Consider the following 25,815-nt stretch of genomic DNA (forward strand, 5'->3'; position numbering starts at 1 on the left):
TAACATAACATAACATAACATCGTAAATCTTAGAAAGTAGTGTACAGCTGAATCGCCATCGACTGCTATGTTCCGAAACGTAGCTTATCTTCCCACTCAAGAGCTCCCTGAGTCAACTGAGACAACTGCAGTTAGCAGTTGTCAGCAGAATGCTTTGCAACTTGAACTATGTACACCGGCTACAGCGCAATTTTAAGATCAAACCTAGATCTTTCGAGAAGTACGTCAAAATCGGCTACACAGCAAACTGTGATTTCGTAATCTGCAAGCATTTTGGTGAAAATTTCTAGCATTTTCACTAATAAAGGGTGTCCACGATGAAATTGCCACACTATAAAATTGCTCTAACTTTTTAACCGTTGGGTAGAATTTAACTAAAATTTGAGTGGATTTAGTTTATAGTGCATTGTCTACATCCTGCAAGTTTTAAAGTCAAAACTCGCGGTAATGAAGTCGAAAGAACAGCCCGTGCGTGATAAAATCTTGTGCATTCATCACGAGAACAAGGATCTCTCGCATCGTTCCATCGCTAAAACGTTGGGAATCGCGAATTCCTCGGTGTCGCGAGTGATTAAGCGGTTCGAGGAACGATTGACCACCGATCGGAAGCCCAGAAGTGAAGGAAAAAGTATTCCGTACAACACCAAAAACCATAACCGCGTAGTGGGGCCTTCAACCGAAACCCGAACGCCTCCGTTCGAGATGTGGCTCAGAAGCTGCACCTTTGTCCAGAAGGCCAAAACTAAGGCCATAGACGAACAAACATATGTGAAGGCCGACTTCAAACAGATCCCCGGCTACCTGTTTTTCAAGGCCAACGATAAGTTCAGCGTTCCGGAGCATGTCCGCACTCAGAAGATGTCCAAATTTGCGAATAAATTTCTGGTTTGGCAAGCCATCTGCACGTGCGAGAAGCGGAGTGCACCTTTCGTTACCCAGGACACGATGAACGGACAGGTGTATATGAAAGAGTGCCTCCAGAAGCGGCTGCTTCTTCTCCTGAAGGACCACAACGTACCAACAATCTTCTATCCGGATTTGGCCTCATGCCACTACTCCAAGGACGTACTGAAGCGGTTGCGAACAATAAGGTCAATTTCGTGCCGAAAATGTTCAACACTCCGGAGCACCGCTCCATCGAAAACAGGGTGGATAAAAATCAATGATTTTTTTTTTAAATCAAAAAAATCGGATTTATTTGATTTAAATCGGATTTTTTTGATTTAAATCAGATTTTTTTGATTTAAATAGAAATTTGAAAAAAAAACTGCTTCTTAAGAAATAAATCACCTATCCAAAGTTTCTTCCATCATTAGTATCATTCATGATTCATGATTTTATACATTCACCAAAAGCAGAGAAATCCAATGCTATCGAAACTAAATTCTCATAGAATCCACATTGCATACATCCAACGCCACGAAACAAAAAAGCCCAGTTCTGATCAGCAAGTTGACGATCGTTTGAAAATTTATGTCAAATTCCTTCATACACTCAAAAAATGTGAAGCCTCTTTGAATTTCACATAGGAAACAGAGCTCGCGTAACAAACAGAATTTACGTAGTTTTCATATGTGTAGGTGAAATCCATTTGAAAAAACGTCAATGAAATGTGAATAGGGTTTCGTTCTGCTTTATGCATAACACATATTTATGTTTTTAAACTTTTTTGATAGGTGATTTTTACTCGTAAACAATTAAACTGTTTTTTTCTTGGGATTTTAAAGCCTGGGCGTTATTCATCCCCTAATTAAGCTGTATTAAATATATTTTACTTCGGGAATCTAGACTTCCGATTTACGACTTACTTCCGAAAAAGGAAAATGATTTATTACGTTTCTAAAAATTAGATTTGAATGCATGATAGATACTCCGTCTATACTTGGCAAATTTGGCAAATTTAAATGAGGCTATGTTACCACTATTACAATCATGTGAATTTCATGATTGTATCAAGGGATTTTCGATAAACTTCTAAGTGCTTTACGTAAATCTTTCAAGTTCGGAACCGGCCTGATTGTGACCCAGAAAGTTCTCTGTCACACGAATATACAATGAAACAATTCACTTTTTTATTCACTGAGTTTAAGTAGAAACTTTTATTTCAATCATTGATTTAAATCAGGGGTGAGCAACGCGCGGCCCGCGGGCCGCATGTGGCCCGCAAGACCCTTTTGTGCGCCCCGCGAAGCTTTTTTCAAATTCAAATGCATTAACTTTTTTCAACAATGCATTGTTAGGAAAATTTATATGACTTGATCAAATATGCACTTATCTTAAGGCAATCTGGCAGCCCGGTTTTATCCGGGTTTGTCTGGATATTTGATACAATATTTGGGAACAGTTCGGCCCTGCCCGGTTGCCCGGATTTCATTGAAAAATACCCGGATATTTTCACTTTATTTGGCAAATAATTTGACAAAATTTGCCCAGATATTGCCCGGATTTTTGGTCATCTATTTAGAAATGAAAAGCCCGGATTATGCTAGGATTTTATCGAAAATAGCCCGGTTTGTCCGGCCCCAATACGTGCTGAAAAAAAATCTGGCATTCTTAACTTATCTGCATTGGCCCTACAATCATCAGGTTGTGAACTTTTTATTGGCATTTCAAACATTTATCATGTTCTGTTCAAAGGTATAAATGCAATATCATTTATAACGTAACTCTTTGAATAGCAAAATTCATTCAAGTGAGCCGAAAAAGCAGCCAAATATCGGAAGCTACTCATGATCAAAGGAATTTCAAAGTGCGTTAGTGAAGTCGTTATTTTTGATTCAAGCAAAAATAAAGTTATTTGTGAAAAAACATGCTCAGCAGATAATTTTTATAAAATATGTTCTATCCAATTCGGCAAAAAGGCTTCAAATACTTACAAAAAAATTTAAACCAAAACTTTGTGAATTATTTTTTTATTTCTGAATATTGACATAAATTGAGAAAGTTTATTAAATAAAGCCTGGGTGAACGATGTGAGATTTTTTTTATCAACATGAATCAGCCGGCATTAAAGTTACCGACAAAAATTCTTAAGTTGTTGGTTGGTAAAAACAACATATCTGAAATACTGTTATTCGACCCAAAAAGTTCTTTGAGGTTTATCTGTGATGCCTTTTCAAAAATTCTATTGGAAATTTACATCAAACATTGATAAATTGAGTTATTTCACATATAATTCGCATTCCACATTACCGAAGTCATATTAAATCTTTAGAAATCATATCCCAATGATATCTAAATAAGATTTAAAATTAAATAAAATATTGATAAAAAATCTAGAATCAAGAATGTAGTTTTGAAGATATTTGTTTAAAAATTTGTGAAACTGAACATTTTTCTGTTAGTTCGACAACCTTCCTCAACATCTCAATGCAATGATATGATCCAATTCAGAACTTCAATTTAAAAAACAGGGTTTTTACCGTTTGTAGGAAAAAAAAAATCTATGGACAAGTTTTACTTGTGGAAAAGAATAACAGAAAATAAATTAGCGATTCAACGACAAACGTTAATAAGACTGCGATTTCTTTGAATATACATTTTTTAACACTGTTAGTTATCACTGTGGTAAGCTCCAGAAGATTTTTAAATGGAACGGATAACAAATAGTACCATTGGTTTTAAAAATAATGTTGTAAGAACGAATGTTTGCTAAAAAGTATCTACTACTAAACAATTGAGAGAATTTAAAAATGTCAAAGATGTAGTGATGTACCTTTTGCATACCGGTTATTTAAAAAGTCATTTTGAATTCCTGTTTTTAAATACGTGAATTATCTTTTTCAGAAATAAATTCGTTGTTATAAAATTGACGTGAAGCTCTGCTAATTATAAAAAAAAATTAACATTAAGTGCGGCCCGCCGACAAGATTTCAAATTTTAAATGGCCCGTTGGTTGAAAAGGTTGCTCACCCTTGATTTAAATCAAGCCATTCTGACTAGTGATTTAAATCATGATTTAAATCGTGATTTTAATCAGTTTGCTTTAAATCAAATCCACCCTGATCGAAAAGTACTGGGCGATTATGAAGCAGTACCTTCTTAAACGACCTAAGGTAGTGAAGACAGTCGAGGAACTGAAGAAAGTATAAGTTTACATGCAAAAAAACGGATAATTCACAGGTTGTGCAGAATTTTATGGCCGGGATTAAGGCCAAGGTGCGGGCATTTGCGTATGGATTGTAAATAAAATACGAGTGAAATGGTAAAATGAAGTTTGATATTTATTTCTCAATCCCTGGAAATTTGATGGCAATCGGATGAAAACTTGATTTTTGCGAATCAATTTTGTGTGTGGCAATTTCATCGTGGACCCACTTTAGTAAGTGAAAAAATTCCGGATAAACACTGGGCAAGAATCAACGATGTGATGCAACGGATCCAAAACTTGGCTCATCGATCTGTCTCGAGAAGTGTTGTTGAGGATTAAATAAATGTAAATAAACAAATTTCATGTAATTCTCATCGTTTAATTTTGCTAAGTGTATATATTGATCTAGTACTGCAATCTGCTAAGGTCGGGCCAACTGTCAACGAAGCCGAAGCCGCGAAATCACTTTTTCGACGAAGCAGACGTACAGACCGAACGCAGCAGCAACGTGCAATAAAAGGTTACATTTTCTGGTCCTAATCGAACCGGATTTGGAGTTCTATCGAAGGTAAGATTTGCTAAATTTCAGATTATTTAGAAAAGTTTGTGAAAAACTCTTCAACACTAGGGTTGAAAGAAAGAACGACGCATGGGTCGTATTTTGTTCCATAAAGCTTTCCAACACGAGGGTTAGAATTAGTGAAAATACTAGTTTATTTTCTTCAATATGGTGATTTGGTGGTGGAGAAAAATGGGACGACACGTGGGTCGTTAGTAATACAAAAAATTCCAACAAGCGGGTTGGACTTGGCTAACCCAGAATTCCATCTGAGTCGTCCTGTTGACATGCTTTTAGGAGTCACGACGACATTTGACATACTACGAACCGGAAACATCAAATTAGGAGATCGACTACCGTTCATTCAAAACACTGCCTTTGGATGGATTGTTGGGGGTAACGTATGCCGTCTACGAGTCAAAGGGAACGTGGACCAGTTTATGAATGAGAACATTGTAAGTCTCACAGCTCGGAAATGGACAGACGAAGAAATCCTATGTGAACAGTTCTTTGTCGATACTACCACGCGCAGTTTAGATGGGAGATTCATACTCAGACTTCCTACTAAACATAACATTGATCAATTGGGTGAATCTAAAAGTATGGCTTTGGACAGGCTTCTGAACTTAGAGAAGAGATTTGCTAAAAACGAGCAGCTACGGCATGATTATGGTATCTTCATGACAGAGTACCTGATGACTGGGCATATGGAGAAAATCGAAGAGAGACACTTAACCATAGGCGCCCCTAAATTCTATTTTCCACATCACCCGGTGCTTAAACCTGACAGCAGCACCACAAAACTTAGAACTGTGTTAAACGGATCTGCCAATACATCAACAGGCCTCTCGTTAAATGATGTGCTGATGAGTGGACCAGCTCTACAGCAAGAACTCTTTAATATTCTACTGAGATTCCGGTGTCATCGATATGCCTTGACCGCTGATACAAAACAAATGTTTAGGCAAGTTTTGATCCACGAAGACAATCGCCAGTTGCAACTAATTTTGTGGCGTTTTTCGCCAGAAGAAGCTGTCAGCACATACCGCCTCAACACGGTCACATATGGAACATGTTGTGCCCTCTTTTCAGCAGCTCGGCGCTTGAGGCAACTCGCAAATGAGTTTGAAGACCAATGCCCTCACACCAGCCAAGTGATCAAAACGGATTTTTATATGGACGATGTACTGACGGGTCACGATGACTTGGAAAAATTACTGCAAATTAAAGAAGAGTCGAATATGATTCTCAACAGTGCAGGATTCGAACTGCACAAGTGGAAGGCCAATAATCAGTCCATTCTTAATGTTGAGGAAAGTGACCCAAACATAAAAATATTGGGAATGCAGTGGGATACAAGGGCTGATATGTTTGGTTCTAGAGCTGAGGTAAACCCGAACGTCAAGGTTACTAAACGAAATATTTTGTCGGAAGTGCAGAAAATTTTTGACCCTCTAGGAATCCTTAGCCCCATAGTCTTACACGGAAACTTAATCATGCAAGACATTTGGTCTTTGAAACTGGATTGGGATCAAGAACTACCCGAACGGATAAAAAAATGAGTGGAAATGGTTCTGCAGACAGGTTGGTGGAATCAAAAACATCAGTTTCCCTAGACATGTTACACTCAAAGGCAGCGTAGTAGAACTTCATGGGTTTTCAGATGCAGCTAAACGTGCCTATGGCGCAGTTATTTATGCAAGAACGACCTGCGGGAGCCAAGTTCATGTCAGCCTTTCGTGCTCGAAGTCTAGAATAGCTCCAAACAGTGAAAAGGCTAACAAAGAAGACAACACAATCCCTCGTTTGGAGCTGCAACGTTATTAGTAGATCTCATGGCGAATGTTTATGACGCTATTGGCGATTTGCAGTAAAAAACGACTCACAGAGGGCACTTCGATAAAAGTGATGATGTTATGGACTGAAATGTCAAAACGCATAGCACTTTTGCAAAACATTGGAAAAAGTCCTGAAATTCCGGAGTTTGTGAACATATTTACTTATATTGGATAGGAGAATATGGTAAGAAAATCCAAATAACGTTAGCATTCATATGTTTTAAAATCCATTCGTAGTTCAATCTTCATAATTTTTAGTTTTCCGGAAAAAGCTTATTGTGCCAGCTTGCCAAAGGACGATTACTTCCAGTGCGGACTTTCTGAATCATGGTTTAAGAATTTCTTCGGGATTGTCAAGAAACCGTTCGTAAGTAGATAATTTTAGAAAATAGGTCTAAAAAATCAACATATTCATGTAGTATTTTTAGATAAAGCTTCAAAGAGATATGCCCAGCCACTATCCAAAAGCCACGTCAAGCATTCGGATAACATGTGCAAGATAGTTTCACGCAACAGGTTCGCGTATGAAGGGAAGCGAGATTATGCTGCTTCCTAAACCTCAATAAGCAATTGCATAAATGAAACAAAGTGCTGATATATCGCTTCTATCTTTGAGCTCGATGCACGTGATTTCAAAATTAATGCCATTTCCGATAAATTAGTCAAAAGATCACATATCTACGTAAAACACTACAGCGCAGAGGATTGGGATGAATCATCCCCTACAAAAAAAAACAACCCTGGTATGAAGAAAAATCACAACGTCGAGATACAACCGTGTATGTATTTTTGAAGGTTATGATCAAAAGCTGATATCAAATTTTTAAATATAAAAAAAGGTTATGAAATAAAAATATTTCAAATTTATTCTAACGGGTGGTTCATGTTAGAAATTCGGAAACTTTAGCTAGGAAATGAACATTGCATTCATATTAATAATTAACAATTTTTTAAATGATAATAAAAATAAAAATACCGATAGGTTTGAAACGATGAATTGCAATATTTAAAATATGAAATAAATAGTCGTCATAGAAATAAATCTTTTTAATTTTGGTAGTTAAATTCGTTTAAAGTTGATCACTCGTCAAATCGAGGGACTTATGCTTTCCTATTGTTTCAAGTGCTTTGTTGTTGATGAGTTTTCAGTAACTTGCAATTAAACCGCATCTTGAGAACAAATTTCAAATTGGTGAGTTATCATAAAAACTCTACTTGCTTGTGAAAAAAAGCATTTCAATAAGTAAAATACAGATTTTCTAACAAGATTCAGGCAATGTAATTTTTTTGAATTTGGTAGTTTCTTCAAAAAGTTCAATTTTTACAATAATTTATATTCACTGCCGTGCTTAAAAACAGCTATCATCACCCTTTTGTTAGTTCCGTAACTGAAATCTAGTTAGCGCTGCATGTAGAATAGTTTTGCTGCAAATCGCCAATAGGAGTTGAAGTCCATGAAAAGTATTATTGGACAGATTCCATGGTTACCTTGGACTGGATATCCAACCCAACGAAAAAAAGACCTACCTTTGTGAGCAATCGTGTGAAAAGGATTATTGAGTATTCATCGAAGGACAACCCTGCAGATGTTATTTCAAGTGGTACATCCATCCAAAAACTTTCGGGACATTTGATTTGGTGGAATGGGCCAATTTTCTTAAAAGAACACGATCGTACATGGAGTCGGGAAATGAAAAAGGTATTTGTAGCTAAAGAGCAACATGCTACACTTAATCGAGCCGACGAAGACTTCACTCTTCTAGATCGATACTCGAGTTAAGGAAGACTACAGAGAGTAGTGGTTTATTGTTTACGATTCAAAAGAAACTGCCGAAGTAAACCAGGCGAGAGAGAAACAGGTTCAATATCGCTTCAAGAGTTAGACGAAGCCCATTTTTGCCTTATAAGAATAGCACAACAGAGATTTTTTGCCGTGGAGAGACAATTATTATTAAAAAACAAACCGTTACCTAGCTCTAATTCACTAATAACTTTCCATCCATTTCTGGATCACCAAAAAATTCTTCGAGTTGGTGGACGAATCTAAGCCTCAGGAGTAGATTTTAACCAACAGCATCCGATCATTCTTCCCCCCAAGTGCAAACTGGCATATCTAATAGCGATCAAGTATCACCAAGACAATTTACACGTCGGAGCTTAAGGACTGCTTTACGCGATGCGATTAAGGTATTGGCCTACTCATGGTCGCAGTCTGACACGCAGAGTGGTGCATCAGTGCCTACAATGCTATCGAACGAATCCGAAAACTCTACAACAAATTATGGGTCAGTTGCCAAACGATCGAGTGCACCCAGGCAGGCCATTTGAAACGGTTGGGGTAGATTTTGGAGGCCCCTTTCTCGCTAAAGAAATATTTGTGAGGACTACGAAAACAAAAAAAAGTGTACGTAGCTCTGTTTTTTTGTTTGCGAACTAGAGCAGTCCACTTAGAGTTGGTGTCTGGGATGTCAGCATCTGATTTCATTGGAGCCCGAGGAAGATTTGCGGGACAACGAGGATGGAGTAAAACCATTTATTGCGACAACGCCACTAACTTCGTTGGATCTAAAAACGAAATCAAATTACTCGCGGACAGATTCAACTTTGAGGTAGCCCCCGACGTCGAAGAATTTTCTAAAACGCAAGGAGTAGACTGGAAGTTCATACCACCTCGATCGCCTGCATTTGGCGGCATTTGGGAAGCGGGAATCAAGAGTGTCAAGCAACACATGCGTCGTGTTTTAGGACACACTATACCAACGTACGAAGAGATGCTGACACTGTTGAAGCAGATAGAAGGATGTCTGAATTCAAGACCAATATCTCCCATGTCATCTGACCCTCGCGATCCAAATCCGCTAATCCCTGGTCATTTTATAGCCGGAGGCCCAATCAACGGTCTTCCCGACCAGAACCACAGTAAAACTCAGTCTGGTAGGCTGACGAGATACGAAGCCATCCAGAAATCCTTGCAGCAATTTTGGGAACGCTGGAGAGTGGAATACCTTAACAATGTGCAACAACGAACAAAAAAATGTCTTGCAGTGCACCGGACTTAATGGTTGGTCAACTGTGCCTCATAAAGGAAGATAATCTACCTCCGTACACTTGGATCACCGGTCGTGTTACTCAAGTTCATCCAGGACCAGAAGGACAAGTCCGAGTTGCGACGCTTTTGACTTCAAAATGCGAAATAAAAAGATCCTTAGCTAAGTTTTGTCTTCTACCGTTTGAAGGCAATACCGGCGGGGGGAGCATGTTGAGGATTAAATAAATGTAAATAAACAAACTTCATGTAATTCTCATCGTTGAATTTTGCTAAGTGTATATATTGATCTAGTACTGCAATCTTCTACGGTCGGGCCAACTGTCAACGAGGGCGACGCCGCGAAATCACTTTTTCCACGAGTCCCGGACGAAGCAGACGTACAGACGTACCAGATCGCGAGGAGCTCGCGATCATGTTTGCCGTAACAAAATTCCACAAGATGTTGTTCAGTCCAAGATTTCACCTTAAAACCGACCATGCCCCAGGATCTTCGGTAGCAAGAAGGGCATACAACTTTTCCATCGAATACGTCCCGACCGCAACATTTGGTAATGTCGATATATTGTCGAGGCTCATCGGCAACCATGTACGACCGGAAGAGGACTATGTGATAGCGAACATACAGTTGGAGAATGAAATCAGGTCAGTAACACGAAGTATCATCGTTAATGTTCTTCTCTTGAGTTTTAGGCTTGTCGAAACTGCAACTCAAAAAGATCCCGTATTGAGGCGAGTGTACCAATACTTGCAAAAAGGCTGGGCCCCTTCCTAAAAGGCCTTATCATAACCGGAAGTCAAACCATTCTACGACCGACAAGACGCACTCAGTCTCTGCCGAGGGTGCATAATGTTCAGCGATTGCTTGGTCATTCCATCCACAAACGTTGGTCGTACGTTTGCTGGCCACGGTTCACGTAGACTATGCTGGACCTTTGGACGAGGAATACTACCTACTGGTCACCGACGTCTTCATCAAGTAGTATGAAATTGTTGAGACACATCGTACGACATCCATTTCAACGATTCGCATTCTGAAGGATCTTTTTGCTCGAATGGGTATTAAAGTGCCCCAAATGACCCTTCTTTTGAAACAGTTATACGCTGCTGGCTCAAATTGACCCTAGGCCTAGTACAAGATCTCATGCCAAATTTGGGCCAGATCGGATCACGGGAAGGGGTCACTCAACAAGCCTGAAGTTTGTATGGGATTTTGAGACATTTTGTTCGGGAGAAACATGAAAAACCAGTTTTTCATCAACAACTTTGATTCCCGTCAGCCAAATTCTTTTAAAAACGGGGTTTCTTAAAGCCTAAATTATGAAAAATATTTCATCCGAAGACATTTCGATAAGAGTTAAGATAAAAAAGTTATTAGGCTTGAATGGGCTAAATTGTTTAACGGTGGTATTGCTACGCCAAGAATAAGTGGTACTGGTTCCCGGGTGTCATACTGGAGAAAGTACAATCTTCGCTAATATCAACGCAGAATCAGCAGTCTTTGCCAGTATCTACGCCGAAAACTTTGGTTGATGTTCACAAGTCGTAAGCTGGTCTGCCATCACCGATATAAACCTCTACGCTTACACCACCATCGCCGGAAACCGTATCCGGCCCGATACCTCAACCCTCTGAAACCAGCACATCTATATCAAGATTTCAATCTGCCATCGGAAAACAATCAGCCGTACAAATGTTACGAAGATTTTCACGTCCTCGAAGAGTTCCGAGGCAACAGTGCTTGCCGACCTGCTGATGCCACGTCAGCATAATAGTTAGTTAGGTTCGAGATCTCTATATTGTTACACAGCCTAAATTACGTCCACACAAAGTATATGTTTACCAGTAATAAAAGAAGTATTTTCTAGTAGTTTACGTCGTTCGCGTTCTTACTTTTACCTCGGTCACACCCCCGTAACGAACGTCGTAACAATAGGATTCTGTGGATCTCTATTGGACTGGTTTCAAAGCTACTTGACGGAACGGAGTTATCAGTTCATATTGGAAATTATTTTTCGAGACAATTTTCCGCTTGTTTACGTGTATCTCAGGGAAGCCACTTGGGACATTTTTTTTTTTTTTTCATCAAAGCCACGTGCACGTGCATTAGTCGTCTCCTTGCGTCGATGGATTAAGGAACCTAAAATCTGCAGCTCTATGATCCCATCCGGCTGAACAACTAAGGAGCTAACAGCGCTCTAGAAAGAATTTTGAGAGCTTTCAAACTCTTTGCCGAGTCTTCTACTTCGACGTTTCCAGGGCTGCTTTCCGAAGAAAAAAATCAATGGTGCTGAGAACCGTATAGATTGAAGTAGTTTTTTAAATTCATTATTTAATTAAGTATTTATTAGGATCAACATGTGATCCGTAGGAATTTTACACAAACAAACGAATTAAATCTCATCGGAATAAGTGATATGGAGTGGCTGTCTATGAACGGATTTGTGAATGGAAAGATCAATTGACAAACGGGAAGTAATAATATGAGTCGACACTAACACTTGGTCAGCAAACTGCAGTAGAAGGTGTTATGATCCGATAGACCAAACTATATTGGAGCCCTACACAAGACTGGAGGTGAAATTGTGTAACTTTTTGAGCGCATCATTACAAGCTGACATGAATTAGAGTGTATATTAAGATTGCACGCAGGGAGGTTACCAGACTATCCATTTTTTTTTTGTACGGGATTTTCATCCTCTGGGATGATTCATCCCTACAAGGCTATCCATTAACGCGGAGGTTAGAATCTTTTGGTTTTCTAACAAGCAATGGGTTCAGTAGCGGAGATGAGAGACCAAAGTTTAAAAAACAATAAACATGCAGAAAGCATCTCATTTCCAGAACGTTGAAGAATCTACAGAAGAGATGATGATCATGACATGACCATGTCAAGCAGGATGTTCCGGAACAATGGCGACAACCGGCTTACTGGTGAATTTCAGAGCTTTGTGCTAACTGCTTGGTAGTCTGAAGGATAGCTCAACGGACGAGAAATGATGCGAGGTGCGAGAAATCATGGAGAATCGAGAGGCGCGTCTCTACCAAGCGACCAGGGTAGCATTCAAGCAGGCTATTAAAAAACAGTTAACATTTCAGGGCTCAGACGACATCCCATGGGGATAAACCTATAGTTGGCCCAAGTTTGCCGACAAGAAGTGGCCATCAGCGCCGTACGGGGAAGTCCACGACATTGAGCCAGTTACCAACAAGGAAGTTGTGGCCACGAATGGTACATAAATCACTCTTTGACCCTTTGGAATCTACCAAACTGTTCACAGTTGTGGTCCAAATGACGGAGCGCTGAAAGCCGTGCGAGTTTTCTGTGTCTGTAGGACGATCTCAACAGATGTACCCACAAGGACGTGCGACCGAGTTGCGTGGATACGGAGAAATCGGAAGACCATGCAATCTTTGTTTCCTCCAGGTCCAGGTTAAGTAGCAGAAAATTGATAACTCTGGACGTTGAGAATATTTTTAAACGATCGCGAAAAGAGTGAGAGGGAGAAATGTTCAGCCAAACTCTACTAAAAAGCTGAGGATTTTGAAGCTTTTCAAATCAGATGCTATATGGAAGGTCAATAGCCTCGTATTAAACCTCGATCTAAAAGCAATGCGATCTTAGGGGGTACGTTTAAACCCTAATCTGGACTCACATTTGTGGTGAGATATAAAGTCTAGCATTTAATTGTAGAAATATCTGTGTCTTCTGTACAAGTTCTAACAGAATAATCCTGAAAGGGAATCCTTGCCGTAAAAGAACCCTGAAAATATTCCATAAATAAATTCGATGTCGGAATATAATATCACACTCCGGACGACACCGTCGAGAAATTTGAATAAAACAAACTTAGTCAAAATCACAAAAGGGGAAAATTTGCAGTTTTGCTAAACTTTTCAAAATGCCCCTTGCAATGAATATAAGTAGCCGGAAACACCTGAACAAACTAATACCGTCAACTGGGGCAACATGCAACAATTTTCAACTTCAATGGCTTCTAAAAAACTTATGTTCACAGTTAATCGTATCCTTTATGCATCAAAAGTTTTAAGGATGCTGGGGCATCAAATTGGCGTAGTTAAAAAAATTATTGGTTTCTTCAGTTATTTTTAATTTAAAAAAAACATGCGATTTTCACCCTCCTTAGAAAATGGGGTAACTTGCAACAAACTTTGTTTTTAATGAAAAATCTTATGAACACGTACGAAAATTCATAGTTTTTAATATATTTGCGATGCCTTAAAGACCATTACGCATGACAATACCAATTGCAGTAGTGTTTGGGTCTGTAAAAACAAATTTTCACATTTTTTTCTGAAAATAAGGATGCTGCATACATTTAGGGGCTAAATAATACTACGAAAAATTCTACAAGCTGAAATCATAAAAATAAATGTTTGGATGAATGAAATTTTAATGTTTACAAACGCGTGATGGAAAAAAATCATATTCCAACACATGGAAACGAGATTTACAAGGTATTTCTTTGATTTGCATTTTGTTGCATTTAACCCCAGACACCTAACTGAATTTTAAAAATATTCATTTAAAAAAATTGAGTGATTGTTCGAAAAATATTTTTACACCAACAATGTTGGTATAACATGAGGAAACCTGTAAAAAGTTTGTAGGCAATTTTATCAAGCCGATCCGTCATACTGGGTAAAGTTTTTTTCGACTTCAAAACATGTTAAAATATGTACATTTATTGCTCGATTTTTCAAATTTTACATAAAAATAAAAAACTTAAGACAACTAGCTTAAGATGCGAGAAATTATGTCATCATCATTTTGTTATCATTAAAAGATAACTTTATTACAATACATTAAATTAAAAATTGATTCAATGTAGTGTTATATAAATGTTGCATCGAACCCCGCTGTTGCATGATGCCCCGTTTGACGGTATTCCACCAATATAAATTGATGAATGTTTAAATTTTAATTATGAAATGATAGCATCGATATTCTCGATTTGATGATCGAAATTCTCTTTTTTTTGACGTATTGGTTTGAACAAAAATTTGTTAGATAAAATTATAAAAATAACAGTTACGAAACACTTATGACCATCAAATTTAACAAACCCTGATATAGCAATACCAGCTCAGTTTCTTACTGAACTTAACTGACTGAATAATTGTTAATACCGATTCTACCGACTACAACATAATACAATTCATAGAAACCATACTTTCAAAGCAAAAGTTGAAGAATAAAAATGCACAAATGAACACACACACGAATGATGGATGGCAAACCCAAAGCGATACCAGTTTGAAATTAGTCAAGCAAATCTATCTAAATCATTTCTAACGTTTTGACCAATTTAAAGTTCGGAAAATTTGGAAAAGTCTTCGAGCACGTTTATCGAATTTAATCAGTAGATATGTGAAATCAAATTTAAAATTTAGCGATACGAACTAAAATCTAGCGAACTGAGCTGACTGTTTTATTTACAACTTACAGGTACACACTGCTTGAGGCATGCAGGCAGAAGCTACGATAAAAAACTATTAACAATCACAAACTTTCTAGAATCATCAACCCAAAGCTACACACAACGCACTTTAAACATATAAAATACAGCAATGACACTCATAAATGAGTTTCCAAGTAGCCACAACGACCGGAAGTGACCGGATGTTGTCCGGTATTGAACGACAATGATAACAAAGACATACCTGTGTGCAGATTGCTGATCGTGTCCTCGGTGATATCATCACAGTCTCGTTCGGTACGATCATCTTCGTCATTCACTAGATCTCGCCCGTCGCTGACACGGATATCCACGATCTCTACCGCGTCGCCATTCCGCCGTCTTTGCTCATTCTCCAACCCGTCGTCGTCATCTTCGTCATCGGCCGCGTCTTTCGATTCACTCCGGTGCAGCACAATCTCTTTCAGTTCCGTCTCTTTCTCGGTAAACTGTTCGTGCCGATGGCCGATCTACAAAAGGCAAAACAGGCAATAAATAATATACAGAATCAAATCACAATCTTAACTCGGCGCACCTTCTGGTCCAGGCTTGGTTCAATAAACTGGCCGAACGGATACTTGGGACCTTCGGTGGCTGGCGGTGCCGGCAGTTTGTCCAGATTGAGCTTCTTCAGATCGATCATCGCCAGCTGCAGATTCTTTATCACAGTGTCGTCGTCGTGGCCGAAATCTTTGTGCAGTGTCGTCTGCAGGAACTCGGTGATCTGGTCCATGTCCTTCATCCGGAGTAGTTTGTTTTTGTGAATTTTGAGGATGGTGTAGGCCATGGCCGTCAGCACTCGTTCGCCGTACAGCATGTAGATGTCCCACACGCGAAGACAGAGACCGAATGGTATCTTTGTGGTGGATGTTGGGGAAACAAGTAAAGAAAATTATCATTCTGTGGTTACGGCTTAATGGTGATTAACCTGAAGAACATTCTTAAGGAACACAACACTCTAAAAGTGATTGATTGAACATTGAATATTAAGCATAAGCCCAATTTTTGAATAAAACTCTTCATAAATTTAAACCTATCATCTTTCAATGGCGATTCCGCCTCGAACTGTCACAGTGCGTTGAATGTATGGAATACCGGGACAAAAATCAAAACTGATGTTTTTTGGCACTTTTACTCATACATGTCATATAGAAAGTTGTTGGAAATGATGTGAGCTATTATTGGCATGAATGGCGTATGTTAAAACAATGTTCACAAAAGTGACTCATATACATATATGCATTAAAAATCATACAAAATTATTTTACCTTTTGAACAATATGTCATTCAGATCAAAATAGAAATTTATTCCGAGAACATTGTTTTTCATGATCGCAAAAGTAGCTTAAACGCCATTTTTACCTAAAATACCACGAAAAACACGTGTTTAACGACGATTTTTGCACAAATTAAGATATTTCTTCCAATGCAGTATTTTTGCCCTCTATTTCCAATATCTGAGGTGAAAGAAAACTGAATAATCAACCTTTTTGCTTGGAACGACCAGTCTGTACCACCTTTTAAAACAAGACTAGTGAAAAATCGTTATTTTCAAAAATCAAAACATCATCTAGAAAAACGTAAATATCTGTAAAACGGGCAATTTCGGGCAGCTGAAACCACTTGGAGCTTTTAAAGGATACTATAAACGATAACTAGAGAAAAAATCAGAGAGGTATTTTGGTATATATTTTTGTAATGTCCAATTGAAGTTTGAATGTCCATTTTCTTGAAATATAAAGTAAGCTTATCAATTACACCTTTATATTTGTATATATGGACATAAATCACAGAGATAACCCCTTTAATATCTTCTACTTACTTGCTTCTTCAGTTTCCATTGCGGTTACCCGATTAAAAGTCACTAACAGATTAGAGAAAAATTAGTTAAATTGAGTATTATTTTCTGAAGAAAAAGTACTGTGCACGAGCTGCGTTGAAACTATCTGACAATATAAGCCTGATACAGGCATATAAGTGCTCCCAAGTGATGACTTATACACATGCAGCACACTTCAAACATATATGAAAAGCACCGCCTACTTGATTTGGTGAAATAAAAATTTCGATTTTTTTATTTTTGTCTATGGGACGCTGCACTGTGTGTCGTCGCGTGCAGACGTTTTTTCTATCGTTCTCGTAGTTTATTATTCGTTCGCGTTAGTGCTTTCTAAAACACGGACATCCAATTCGTTTGAGTTTTCGCGAGTGCTATTGATTTTAATTCATCACAATAACATTATTTGTGGTAGCTGTTCCATCTTGAGATGGATTCCAATCCTCCCTGGGGAGGTCAAACCGGACCACCGGGTTCATTCAACAGAAGAACGGTGCCTGTATGGATGGACCCAGAAGGATTATTTGGAGAAATCCAGTTTTTGGTAATCAAGCCGAATTCCGGTGCAAAATTACCAAACCCATTCATTATTGCCAAAACGATCGACCAAGCCATTGGTAAAATAGATGGTGCCCACCCAACCGATGCACAGTGGTCCTAAATGCGAAAAACGTGATCGTTGCTTATAACTTTTTTAGGTCACATTTTAGCATTTCGGTGTCTTCGGAGAAGTTTGTCAGTAAAATCAGCTCTATAATAAAAAACTATTATTTTTCTGATTAATCCCCCTACAAGTGAGATAAAATTGCTAACTTCTCTGTTATAGGTTTTAGCTCTTTGATGTCTTCGACAAACTTGTTATAAATCCAATTTTCTACAACTTTGTCTCAGAAGTCAAGTTTCTAAATTAATTATTATCCGAGATATCGGCCAAATAAGAAACTTAACCTCTAGAAATCAGTTTTTTGATAATAACTTTTTTCAGTAAATTTTAAGTTTAATAAAATGTTCCACAAAGTTGTTTGTCTCACTAAAATACACCACTTTGTTGAACATTTCAAGTTTGTAAAATGTGATACTACAGAGCTATGTTAAAAAGATTACTGAAAATAGGGCTTTTTCACGCCTTATTTTACAAACACCGGGCTCCTGGCTCCTAACCTTAAGAAGGTAGGAGTTACCGCCATCGCACAGTGGTCCAAAATGCGAAAAACGTGATCGTTGCTTATAACTTTTTTAGGTCACATTTTAGCATATCGGTGTCTTCGGAGAAGTTTGTCAGTAAAATCAGCTCTATAATAAAAAACTATTATTTTTCTGATTAATCCCCCTACAAGTGAGATAAAATTGCTAACTTCTCTGTTATAGGTTTTAGCTCTTTGATGTCTTCGACAAACTTGTTATAAATCCAATTTTCTACAACTTTGTCTCAGATGCCAAGTTTCTAAATTAATTATTATCCGAGATATCGGCCAAATAAGAAACTTAACCTCTAAAAATCAGTTTTTTGATGATAACTTTTTTCAGTAAATTTTAAGTTTAATAAAATGTTCCACAAAGTTGTTTGTCTTACTAAAATACACCACTTCGTTGAACATTTCAAGTTTGTAAAATGTGATACTACAGAGCTATGTTAAAAAGATTACTGAAAATAGGGCTTTTTCACGCCTTATTTTACAAACACCGGGCAACATCGGGCAGCCCGCTTTAGATGCAAAATAAAGTCGAAGATTTTGTCTACAAGATGCAGGTGCAATCGTCAGTATCCACTTGTATCCAAGCGAGATACATCAATTTTACTTTTCCATGTTTGCATTAAAAGCATCGATTTCTATGAAAGCACATACAGCGCATTCTACTAGGTACGTGTGTTTTCTTCTAGCTTTTCCCTGCGCGATGTCAGAAGCAAAGGTTTGGAAGCGCATTTGTATTATTAGTACAGGTTATTGTGGGTTCAATTAAAATAGATATCCTCTACAAGCTAGAGATGCTAATAATACAAATGCGCTTCCAAACCTTTGCTTCTGACATCGCGCAGGGAAAAGCTAGAAGAAAACACACGTACCTAGTAGAATGCGCTGTATGTGCTTTCATAGAAATCGATGTTTTTAATGCAAACATGGAAAAGTAAAATTGATGTATCTCGCTTGGATACAAGTGGATACTGACGATTGCACCTGCATCTTGTAGACAAAATCTTCGACTTTATTTTGCATCTAAAGCGGGCTGCCCGATGTTGCCCGGTGTTTGTAAAATAAGGCGTGAAAAAGCCCTATTTTCAGTAATCTTTTTAACATAGCTCTGTAGTATCACATTTTACAAACTTGAAATGTTCAACGAAGTGGTGTATTTTAGTAAGACAAACAACTTTGTGGAACATTTTATTAAACTTAAAATTTACTGAAAAAAGTTATCATCAAAAAACTGATTTTTAGAGGTTAAGTTTCTTATTTGGCCGATATCTCGGATAATAATTAATTTAGAAACTTGGCATCTGAGACAAAGTTGTAGAAAATTGGATTTATAACAAGTTTGTCGAAGACATCAAAGAGCTAAAACCTATAACAGAGAAGTTAGCAATTTTATCTCACTTGTAGGGGGATTAATCAGAAAAATAATAGTTTTTTATTATAGAGCTGATTTTACTGACAAACTTCTCCGAAGACACCGATATGCTAAAATGTGACCTAAAAAAGTTATAAGCAACGATCACGTTTTTCGCATTTTGGACCACTGTGCGATGGCGGTAACTCCTACCTTCTTAAGGTTAGGAGCCAGGATCAAGCCAACAAGTTGAAAAAACTTTCCCTGCTTCTTGATAATACCCCTGTTACTATCACCGACCACCCCTCGCTCAACGTTTCCCAATGCGTCGCTACCTGCCGGGATGTTGCTGGCCTTAGCGACGAGGAGTTACAACAATATTTGGCTGACCAAGGCGTGACGAAAGTCTACCGGTTTATCCGAAAAGTTAACGGCAAGGAGGAACCAACAGACACCATGGTGCTGACTATCAAAGGATCAGCTCCCCCACCACACATCTTTTTCGGATACATCCGTGTTTCAAGCCGCCCCTATTATCCCCGTCCGCTCATGTGTCTGAAGTGCGGCAAGTATGGACATACTTAGCTGCGCTGCCAACAAAGTGAAGTTTGTCTTACTTGCGGGGAACCCAATGCCCACTCAAAATGTGACAAAGTACCACACTGCATCAACTGTAAAGGACCCCATGCCCATACCCTTCCCCAACACGAAAACAACCATTGAACTTCGCAATTCAGTGGAATACAAGGGGTCTACTAGTGAGACTCCCCGAAATTCAGCACATTCTATCCAAATACTCTCCATCTGTTTTTGCCATCCAAGATATTCTCACCAAGTCATCTCCTCCCCAAAATTTTATTAAAAACTACCATCTCCACACCGTTTCCGACTCGACTTCGAACATCAAACAAGGCGCAGGAATTGCTATTAAAGCGAACATACCATACGATCTTGTGAGAGTCGATTCAACTCTCTATGTTATTTGTGCCAAACTATACCACCCTTTCAACATAACTGTTGTTTCTTTATATATTCCACCGCAAATGCCTTTCATGGATTTTAAAAACAAACTAGACGATCTACTCCCTCAAATCCCTCCCCCTTTTCTAATTATGGGCGAGCTTAATGCTCACTGTACCAGTTGGGGAAGTAATCACACTACAAATAAGGGTTCATATTTGGAAGAACTTATTCTCTCCCATAACCTAACTATTCTCAACAACAGCTTACCCACCCGAATGAACCCAGCTACGGGAAATATGTCTGCCTTAGATGTATCCTTTGTTTCATGGGAACTAAGTTCCAAATTTGCTTGGCAAGTTTTAGATGACTCACATGGTAGCGATCATTTTCCGCTACTTATCAAGGTAGAACATTCCACCCCTGAGGTTTCTGCTCGTCCTCGATGGAAATTTAATGAAGCTGATTGGTACAGCTGATGACCTTATCCTACTTGAAAATCCCTCAACTCTTTCCGTCTTTACGAAAATATTGCATACAGCCGCTAAAAACAGTATCCCTCAAACAAAAGGGGTCCCGGGGAAAACAGCAGTTGGTGCATGGTGGAACTCCGATGTCCGCGACGCTGTAAAACTTAGAAGAAAGAGATTGAGAGCTCTGAGAAGAATTCCAAATGATGATCCCAGAAAGTCTTCCGCCCTCGAATTGTATAAAGTAGCTAGATCTGCTTGTCGATCTGCCGTTCGAAAAGCCAAACGTGAAAGCTGGGAAAAATTTACGGAAGAAATACATCCGGATACTTCCACTAAAGTAGTCTGGGACAAAATTCGTGTTCTAAATGGACAAACCCGTAAAAATTCCTTTCACCTATTGATCAACCAACAATATATAAGTGATCCATCTCAAATAGCCGAAACCTTTAGCTATCACTTCTCTTCTATCTCCTCTACTAATGCTGAATCTTCCTCTTTCCCTGACTCTCCTACTAACCAAGATAGTTCCTTCAACAATTTACTGCCCTACAATACCGACTTTAAGTTGGATGAACTGGAGTTTGTTCTACACAAAGTAAAAGGAAATTCAGCCGGTCCAGACGACCTGGGGTACCCCTTTTATAAAAACCTTTCTCTCTCTGTCAAATTAATTTTGCTCCAACTAATTAACAAAATTTGGAAAGAAGGTTTTATACCCGACGAATGGAAACTGGGCCTAGTAACCCCTATCCCGAAACCCAAAGAAAACACCCATCACGTGGATAATTATCGCCCCATAACCCTTCTTAACTGTTCCGGCAAAATAATGGAGAGACTAGTAAATCGCCGGCTACAAGCTCTTCTGGATCAAGATAACCGTCTCGACCCAAGGCAATATGCCTTCCTCCCTGGTCGATCAACCGATGATTACTTTGGCACCCTTGAAACCCTCCTGGACGAATCCCTTAATGAAAACCGGCATATCGAAGTTCTCTCCCTCGATCTAGCTAAAGCGTTCGATAAAGTCGACCGAACCACTATCATCAATAACCTTATCAGCTGGGACGTGAAAGGGAACATGATACAATACATACGAAGCTTCCTTTCCAACCGATCGATACAAGTACAAATCAATGGATATCGATCTAGCCCCAGACCCATTCAAACCGGCGTTCCTCAGGGATCCGTAATTGCCCCAACCCTATTCCTGATAGCTATCAACTCCATTTTCCAACTCATCCAAAGTAACATCAACACCCTTATCTATGCTGATGACATCCTCCTTATTTCCATCTCCCCGTTTGCCCGTCTGGCTCGTAAAAGACTCCAAACAGCCCTTAATGGTATTGCCGCCTGGGCGCCTTCAGCTGGTTTTAATTTCTCCTCAACAAAATCTAAATTGATTCACCTTGGCCCAAACCGAAAAAAACTTCAAAAATTACCTTCGATAACCTTAAATAGTCAACCGATTCCACTAGTTCACTCATTTAGATTACTAGGTGTCTGGATAGACGATAAACTCAATTTTAAATGTCATTTGAACCTAGTTCGTAAAGCTACCCTCAACAAAATTAACATCCTCCGCATCCTTAGCAATAAAACCAGCCTAGCCCATCGTGAACCTCTTCCGTTTTGTTCATGGTTGGCTGCTACCAGACTCCCTGTACGGTTTGGGTTTTATCAGTAGAGCTGGAGAAACTCTTTTTAAAAAACTTGAACCTCTGTATAATGAGTGCATACGAACAATTGGAAACACCTTCAAAACCAATCCTATACTATCGCTAATGGCTGAAAGTGGCCAAATGCCCTTCAAATTCCTTATTGCCCAACACCTATCTTCGAAGTCTTTGCGATGGTTAGCCTTGGGTGGCTCTGAAAATGCCTGCATTGTAATCCGTACCAATTCCTTACTACAAGAGCTAAATGATTCGCGTATCCCTCCCATATGTCCAAGAAAAGCTACAAGATTCCGTTACTGGTCCGATAAAAATCCTTCAATCGACTTAAGTCTACTGAATAAAGTAAAAGCTGGCCAACCTCCCCAAGTTGTGCTACCTCACTTTCGACCTCTGGTTGAACAAAAATACTGCTCTCATGTTCATATTTTCACAGATGGATCCAAAACCGATGATCATCGAGTGGGATGTGGGATCCATGATGGCTCCAACAACAGAAGTCTTGCTCTGCCTGCTGACTGTTCGGTGTTTAGTGCAGAGGCCTACGCCCTACTCAACGCTCTACGTAACTTGAATCCAGAAGTTGGCTCCCACGTTATCTTCACCGATTCCGCCAGCGTTCTTAATGCGGCCCTCGCCGGCAACTTAAAACATCCCTGGGTATCGAGCATTTCAGACGAGGCTCTTTCGAAGAAGGTTAGCCTTATATGGATTCCTGGACATGCAGGTATAACGGGGAACGAAGCCGCAGACTGACTTGCGGCCGAAGGAACTAAATTATCTCCTCCCTCCCTACCTATTCCTCAACAAGACGCCTACCGATCAATCAAAAACACACTGTTCTACGCTTGGGAAGCCAAATGGAGTTCGATACAGAACAATAAACTCCGGGAGATTAAAAACAGCCCCCTTAGATGGGTAGATCGTCCCAACCCCAGGGAACGCCGCGCTCTAACACGGCTACGCATTTGGCACACTCTCCTTACCCACAGCTACCTAATGGATCGAAAGGATCCTCCCATCTGCTTTTCATGTCACTGCCAACTCACAGTCAAGCATGTTCTTATCAATTGCCCCATCCATGAAAGCCTAAGACAATTCTTCGATTTAGGCATAAGCTTTCGAGAAGTTCTTTCCAACTGCCCCGATGAAGAAGACAAACTGATAAAGTTCCTTCAGAAAACCGGCTACCAAATTTAAATAATTTTAAAAAAAAATAAAAAAAAATAAAAATAAAAAAAAACACACACACTAGACACGGACGGAGTCGGGATGAATCATCCGAACGGATGAAAATCCTTGCAAAAAAAAAAATCTTTCAATGGCGACCGTCAAAAAGTAGATATTTATTTATTATCAAAGATTGTGCAATAATTTTAGGTCGATATTTAACAACAGTTGATGATGAAAAGATGAACTTTTACCCTATCGATAATTTTGAAGATTTCAAAGCTACCCGATGTTATTGTGACAAAACTTAGCAACCACAGGTTCAATTCGGAAGTGAAAATCTTCATTTGACTTCATACATTGCAATCTTTGTGACACGAAATTCCTAGCTCCGTGGTATGGCCCCTACGAAGACTGCCGCGGCTTCTCCCAAAAGCGGTGGAAGCTGTCGCCCAGGAAAATTATCTAGAAATCCGTACGTGAACTTTCTAAGAACCTTTCGGAAATCGCATTGCAGTCTCAGGCCCACTGAAGTCATTCGACAGGGAGCATCCGCGTGGCGAAAACTGTCCCCGGAACAAAAGTTACCCTTCATACGAGAGGCATTCTACCAACCAATAAGACGCAGGGCGTGCTCCCCACGAGGAAGTCGATCCTATTCCCGCTCTTCACGATCTTCCCACTCTCGATCTCAAGTTCGATCCCGTTCCCGATCCCGCAGTCGAATGAGTAGATGTTAAATTTCGAAAGTACCATAAAAATTAATTTATACATGTTTTAAAATATACACTATGAGCAACAACTTTCATGACTTTCAATAACGGTATCCCTTTCGAACGTTCTTTGGTAAGCTTAAAAAATATTTACTCACCCTTTCGATGAAAATCACAAAGAACCACTTCAATGAGTACAGAACCGAATCGACTCCGTGCTTGTCCAGGTGCTTCTTTACTTTGGGCAAACATTTCGTGAGGATTTTATCGTGATGTTGCAGGAATCGCATCAGTTTGGGAAACCCTTCCACATACAGGGCATGCATGGCGTAACGTTCGGTGGAGAGTAGCGCATTTAGCGCCCAAAACGTATCCTCTTCATCAAAGTACATCAGCAGAACCGCGGCCACCGTTGACATGCCCTGGCAGTAGCCGACCTCCATGTTGTACATGCTGTAGGCGGCCAGCACCCGGAACAAACTTTGCTGCTTGACGCTGTATCGTTCGCGGTAGTTGATGTGATTGCGAAACTGCCGGTTGACGTCGAAATCGATCTGTCGAATGTCCGGGCTATATTGACGGGCAAACTTTAGCATCTTATCGTACACACCCGCATTATCGCGTATCATTTGCTCTAGATTCAACATTTTGCTCCAAACCACACTACGCATTCGGTCCGGAACGCCCTTTAACACCCGCCGTTGCAGACGATCCTTTGTGGCCGTACTGGTCCAACTTTTCAACATTTTTAGCCATTTTTTGCACCGTTCCACCTCGACATGTTTCCGTCGGATTTCGTCCAGATCGTCGGTTGCTTGTTCCTCCTTTTCCGGCTGAAGAAAACCATATCGGTCGGCTTGGGTATAAACTTTAAAGGCGGGGTCATCCCAAAAATCGATATCTATATCCTTTCGGCCGCGATCGTACCGTTTGAATATGGACTCCCTCTCGGCATTGGCCCTTTCGAGAAGCAATCTCTTGTTACTTATATCGTCCTCGGACATCATGCTGGCAAAGTGGCTCTGGCAAGTTTATAATCCTCTCGAGAATCCCGAATGTATGAAATTTGTTTCTATTCTACCTTCGAGTACAATTGTTGAACTTTGTTGTTCCGAAGAGAGTGTGCAACGGTACCTTTCCTAGCATTCTCGTTGACATGCTCTCGTTGGGCAAGTTACACAGAATCGGTCCACGACCTGAAAAGAAAAAAATAAAGCTTTATCATTAAACGGTTTTAGATTTTTCTTTTTTTTTGACAAAGGATAACGCTTAAATTCGTCGAAAACGGTGAAAGCTTTCTAAGTGAGTTTTCAAATAATTTCCTCGTTTCCAATACACAGAGCCCCTCGATATCAATATATGTATTCGCATGAACAGTAGAGTGCCCCAAATGACCCAACTTTTGAAAAAATTTTGCACTGCGGGCTAA

The 25,815-nt window shown here is 39.4% G+C and overlaps 1 protein-coding gene across 6 annotated transcripts in view; it reads right to left on the reverse strand.

Moving 5' to 3' along the window:
- The window catches only part of LOC129751208 (USP6 N-terminal-like protein), a 91,344-nt gene that overhangs the window by 14,892 nt on the left and 50,637 nt on the right, over nucleotides 1-25,815 (reverse strand). For all 6 annotated transcript variants that reach the window (XM_055746578.1, XM_055746576.1, XM_055746577.1 and 3 more), the window contains 3 exons: nucleotides 24,545-25,582; nucleotides 15,549-15,869; nucleotides 15,219-15,483 (listed from right to left, as the gene is read on the reverse strand). In XM_055746578.1, the coding sequence (XP_055602553.1) occupies nucleotides 15,219-15,483; nucleotides 15,549-15,869; nucleotides 24,545-25,393 (1,435 nt within the window). In that variant the 5' untranslated portion in view covers nucleotides 25,394-25,582. The remainder of the gene's footprint in view (nucleotides 1-15,218; nucleotides 15,484-15,548; nucleotides 15,870-24,544; nucleotides 25,583-25,815) is intronic.

The sequence above is a fragment of the Uranotaenia lowii genome, chromosome 3 (assembly GCF_029784155.1).
Source record: "Uranotaenia lowii strain MFRU-FL chromosome 3, ASM2978415v1, whole genome shotgun sequence".
NCBI classification, from domain to species: domain Eukaryota; kingdom Metazoa; phylum Arthropoda; class Insecta; order Diptera; family Culicidae; genus Uranotaenia; species Uranotaenia lowii.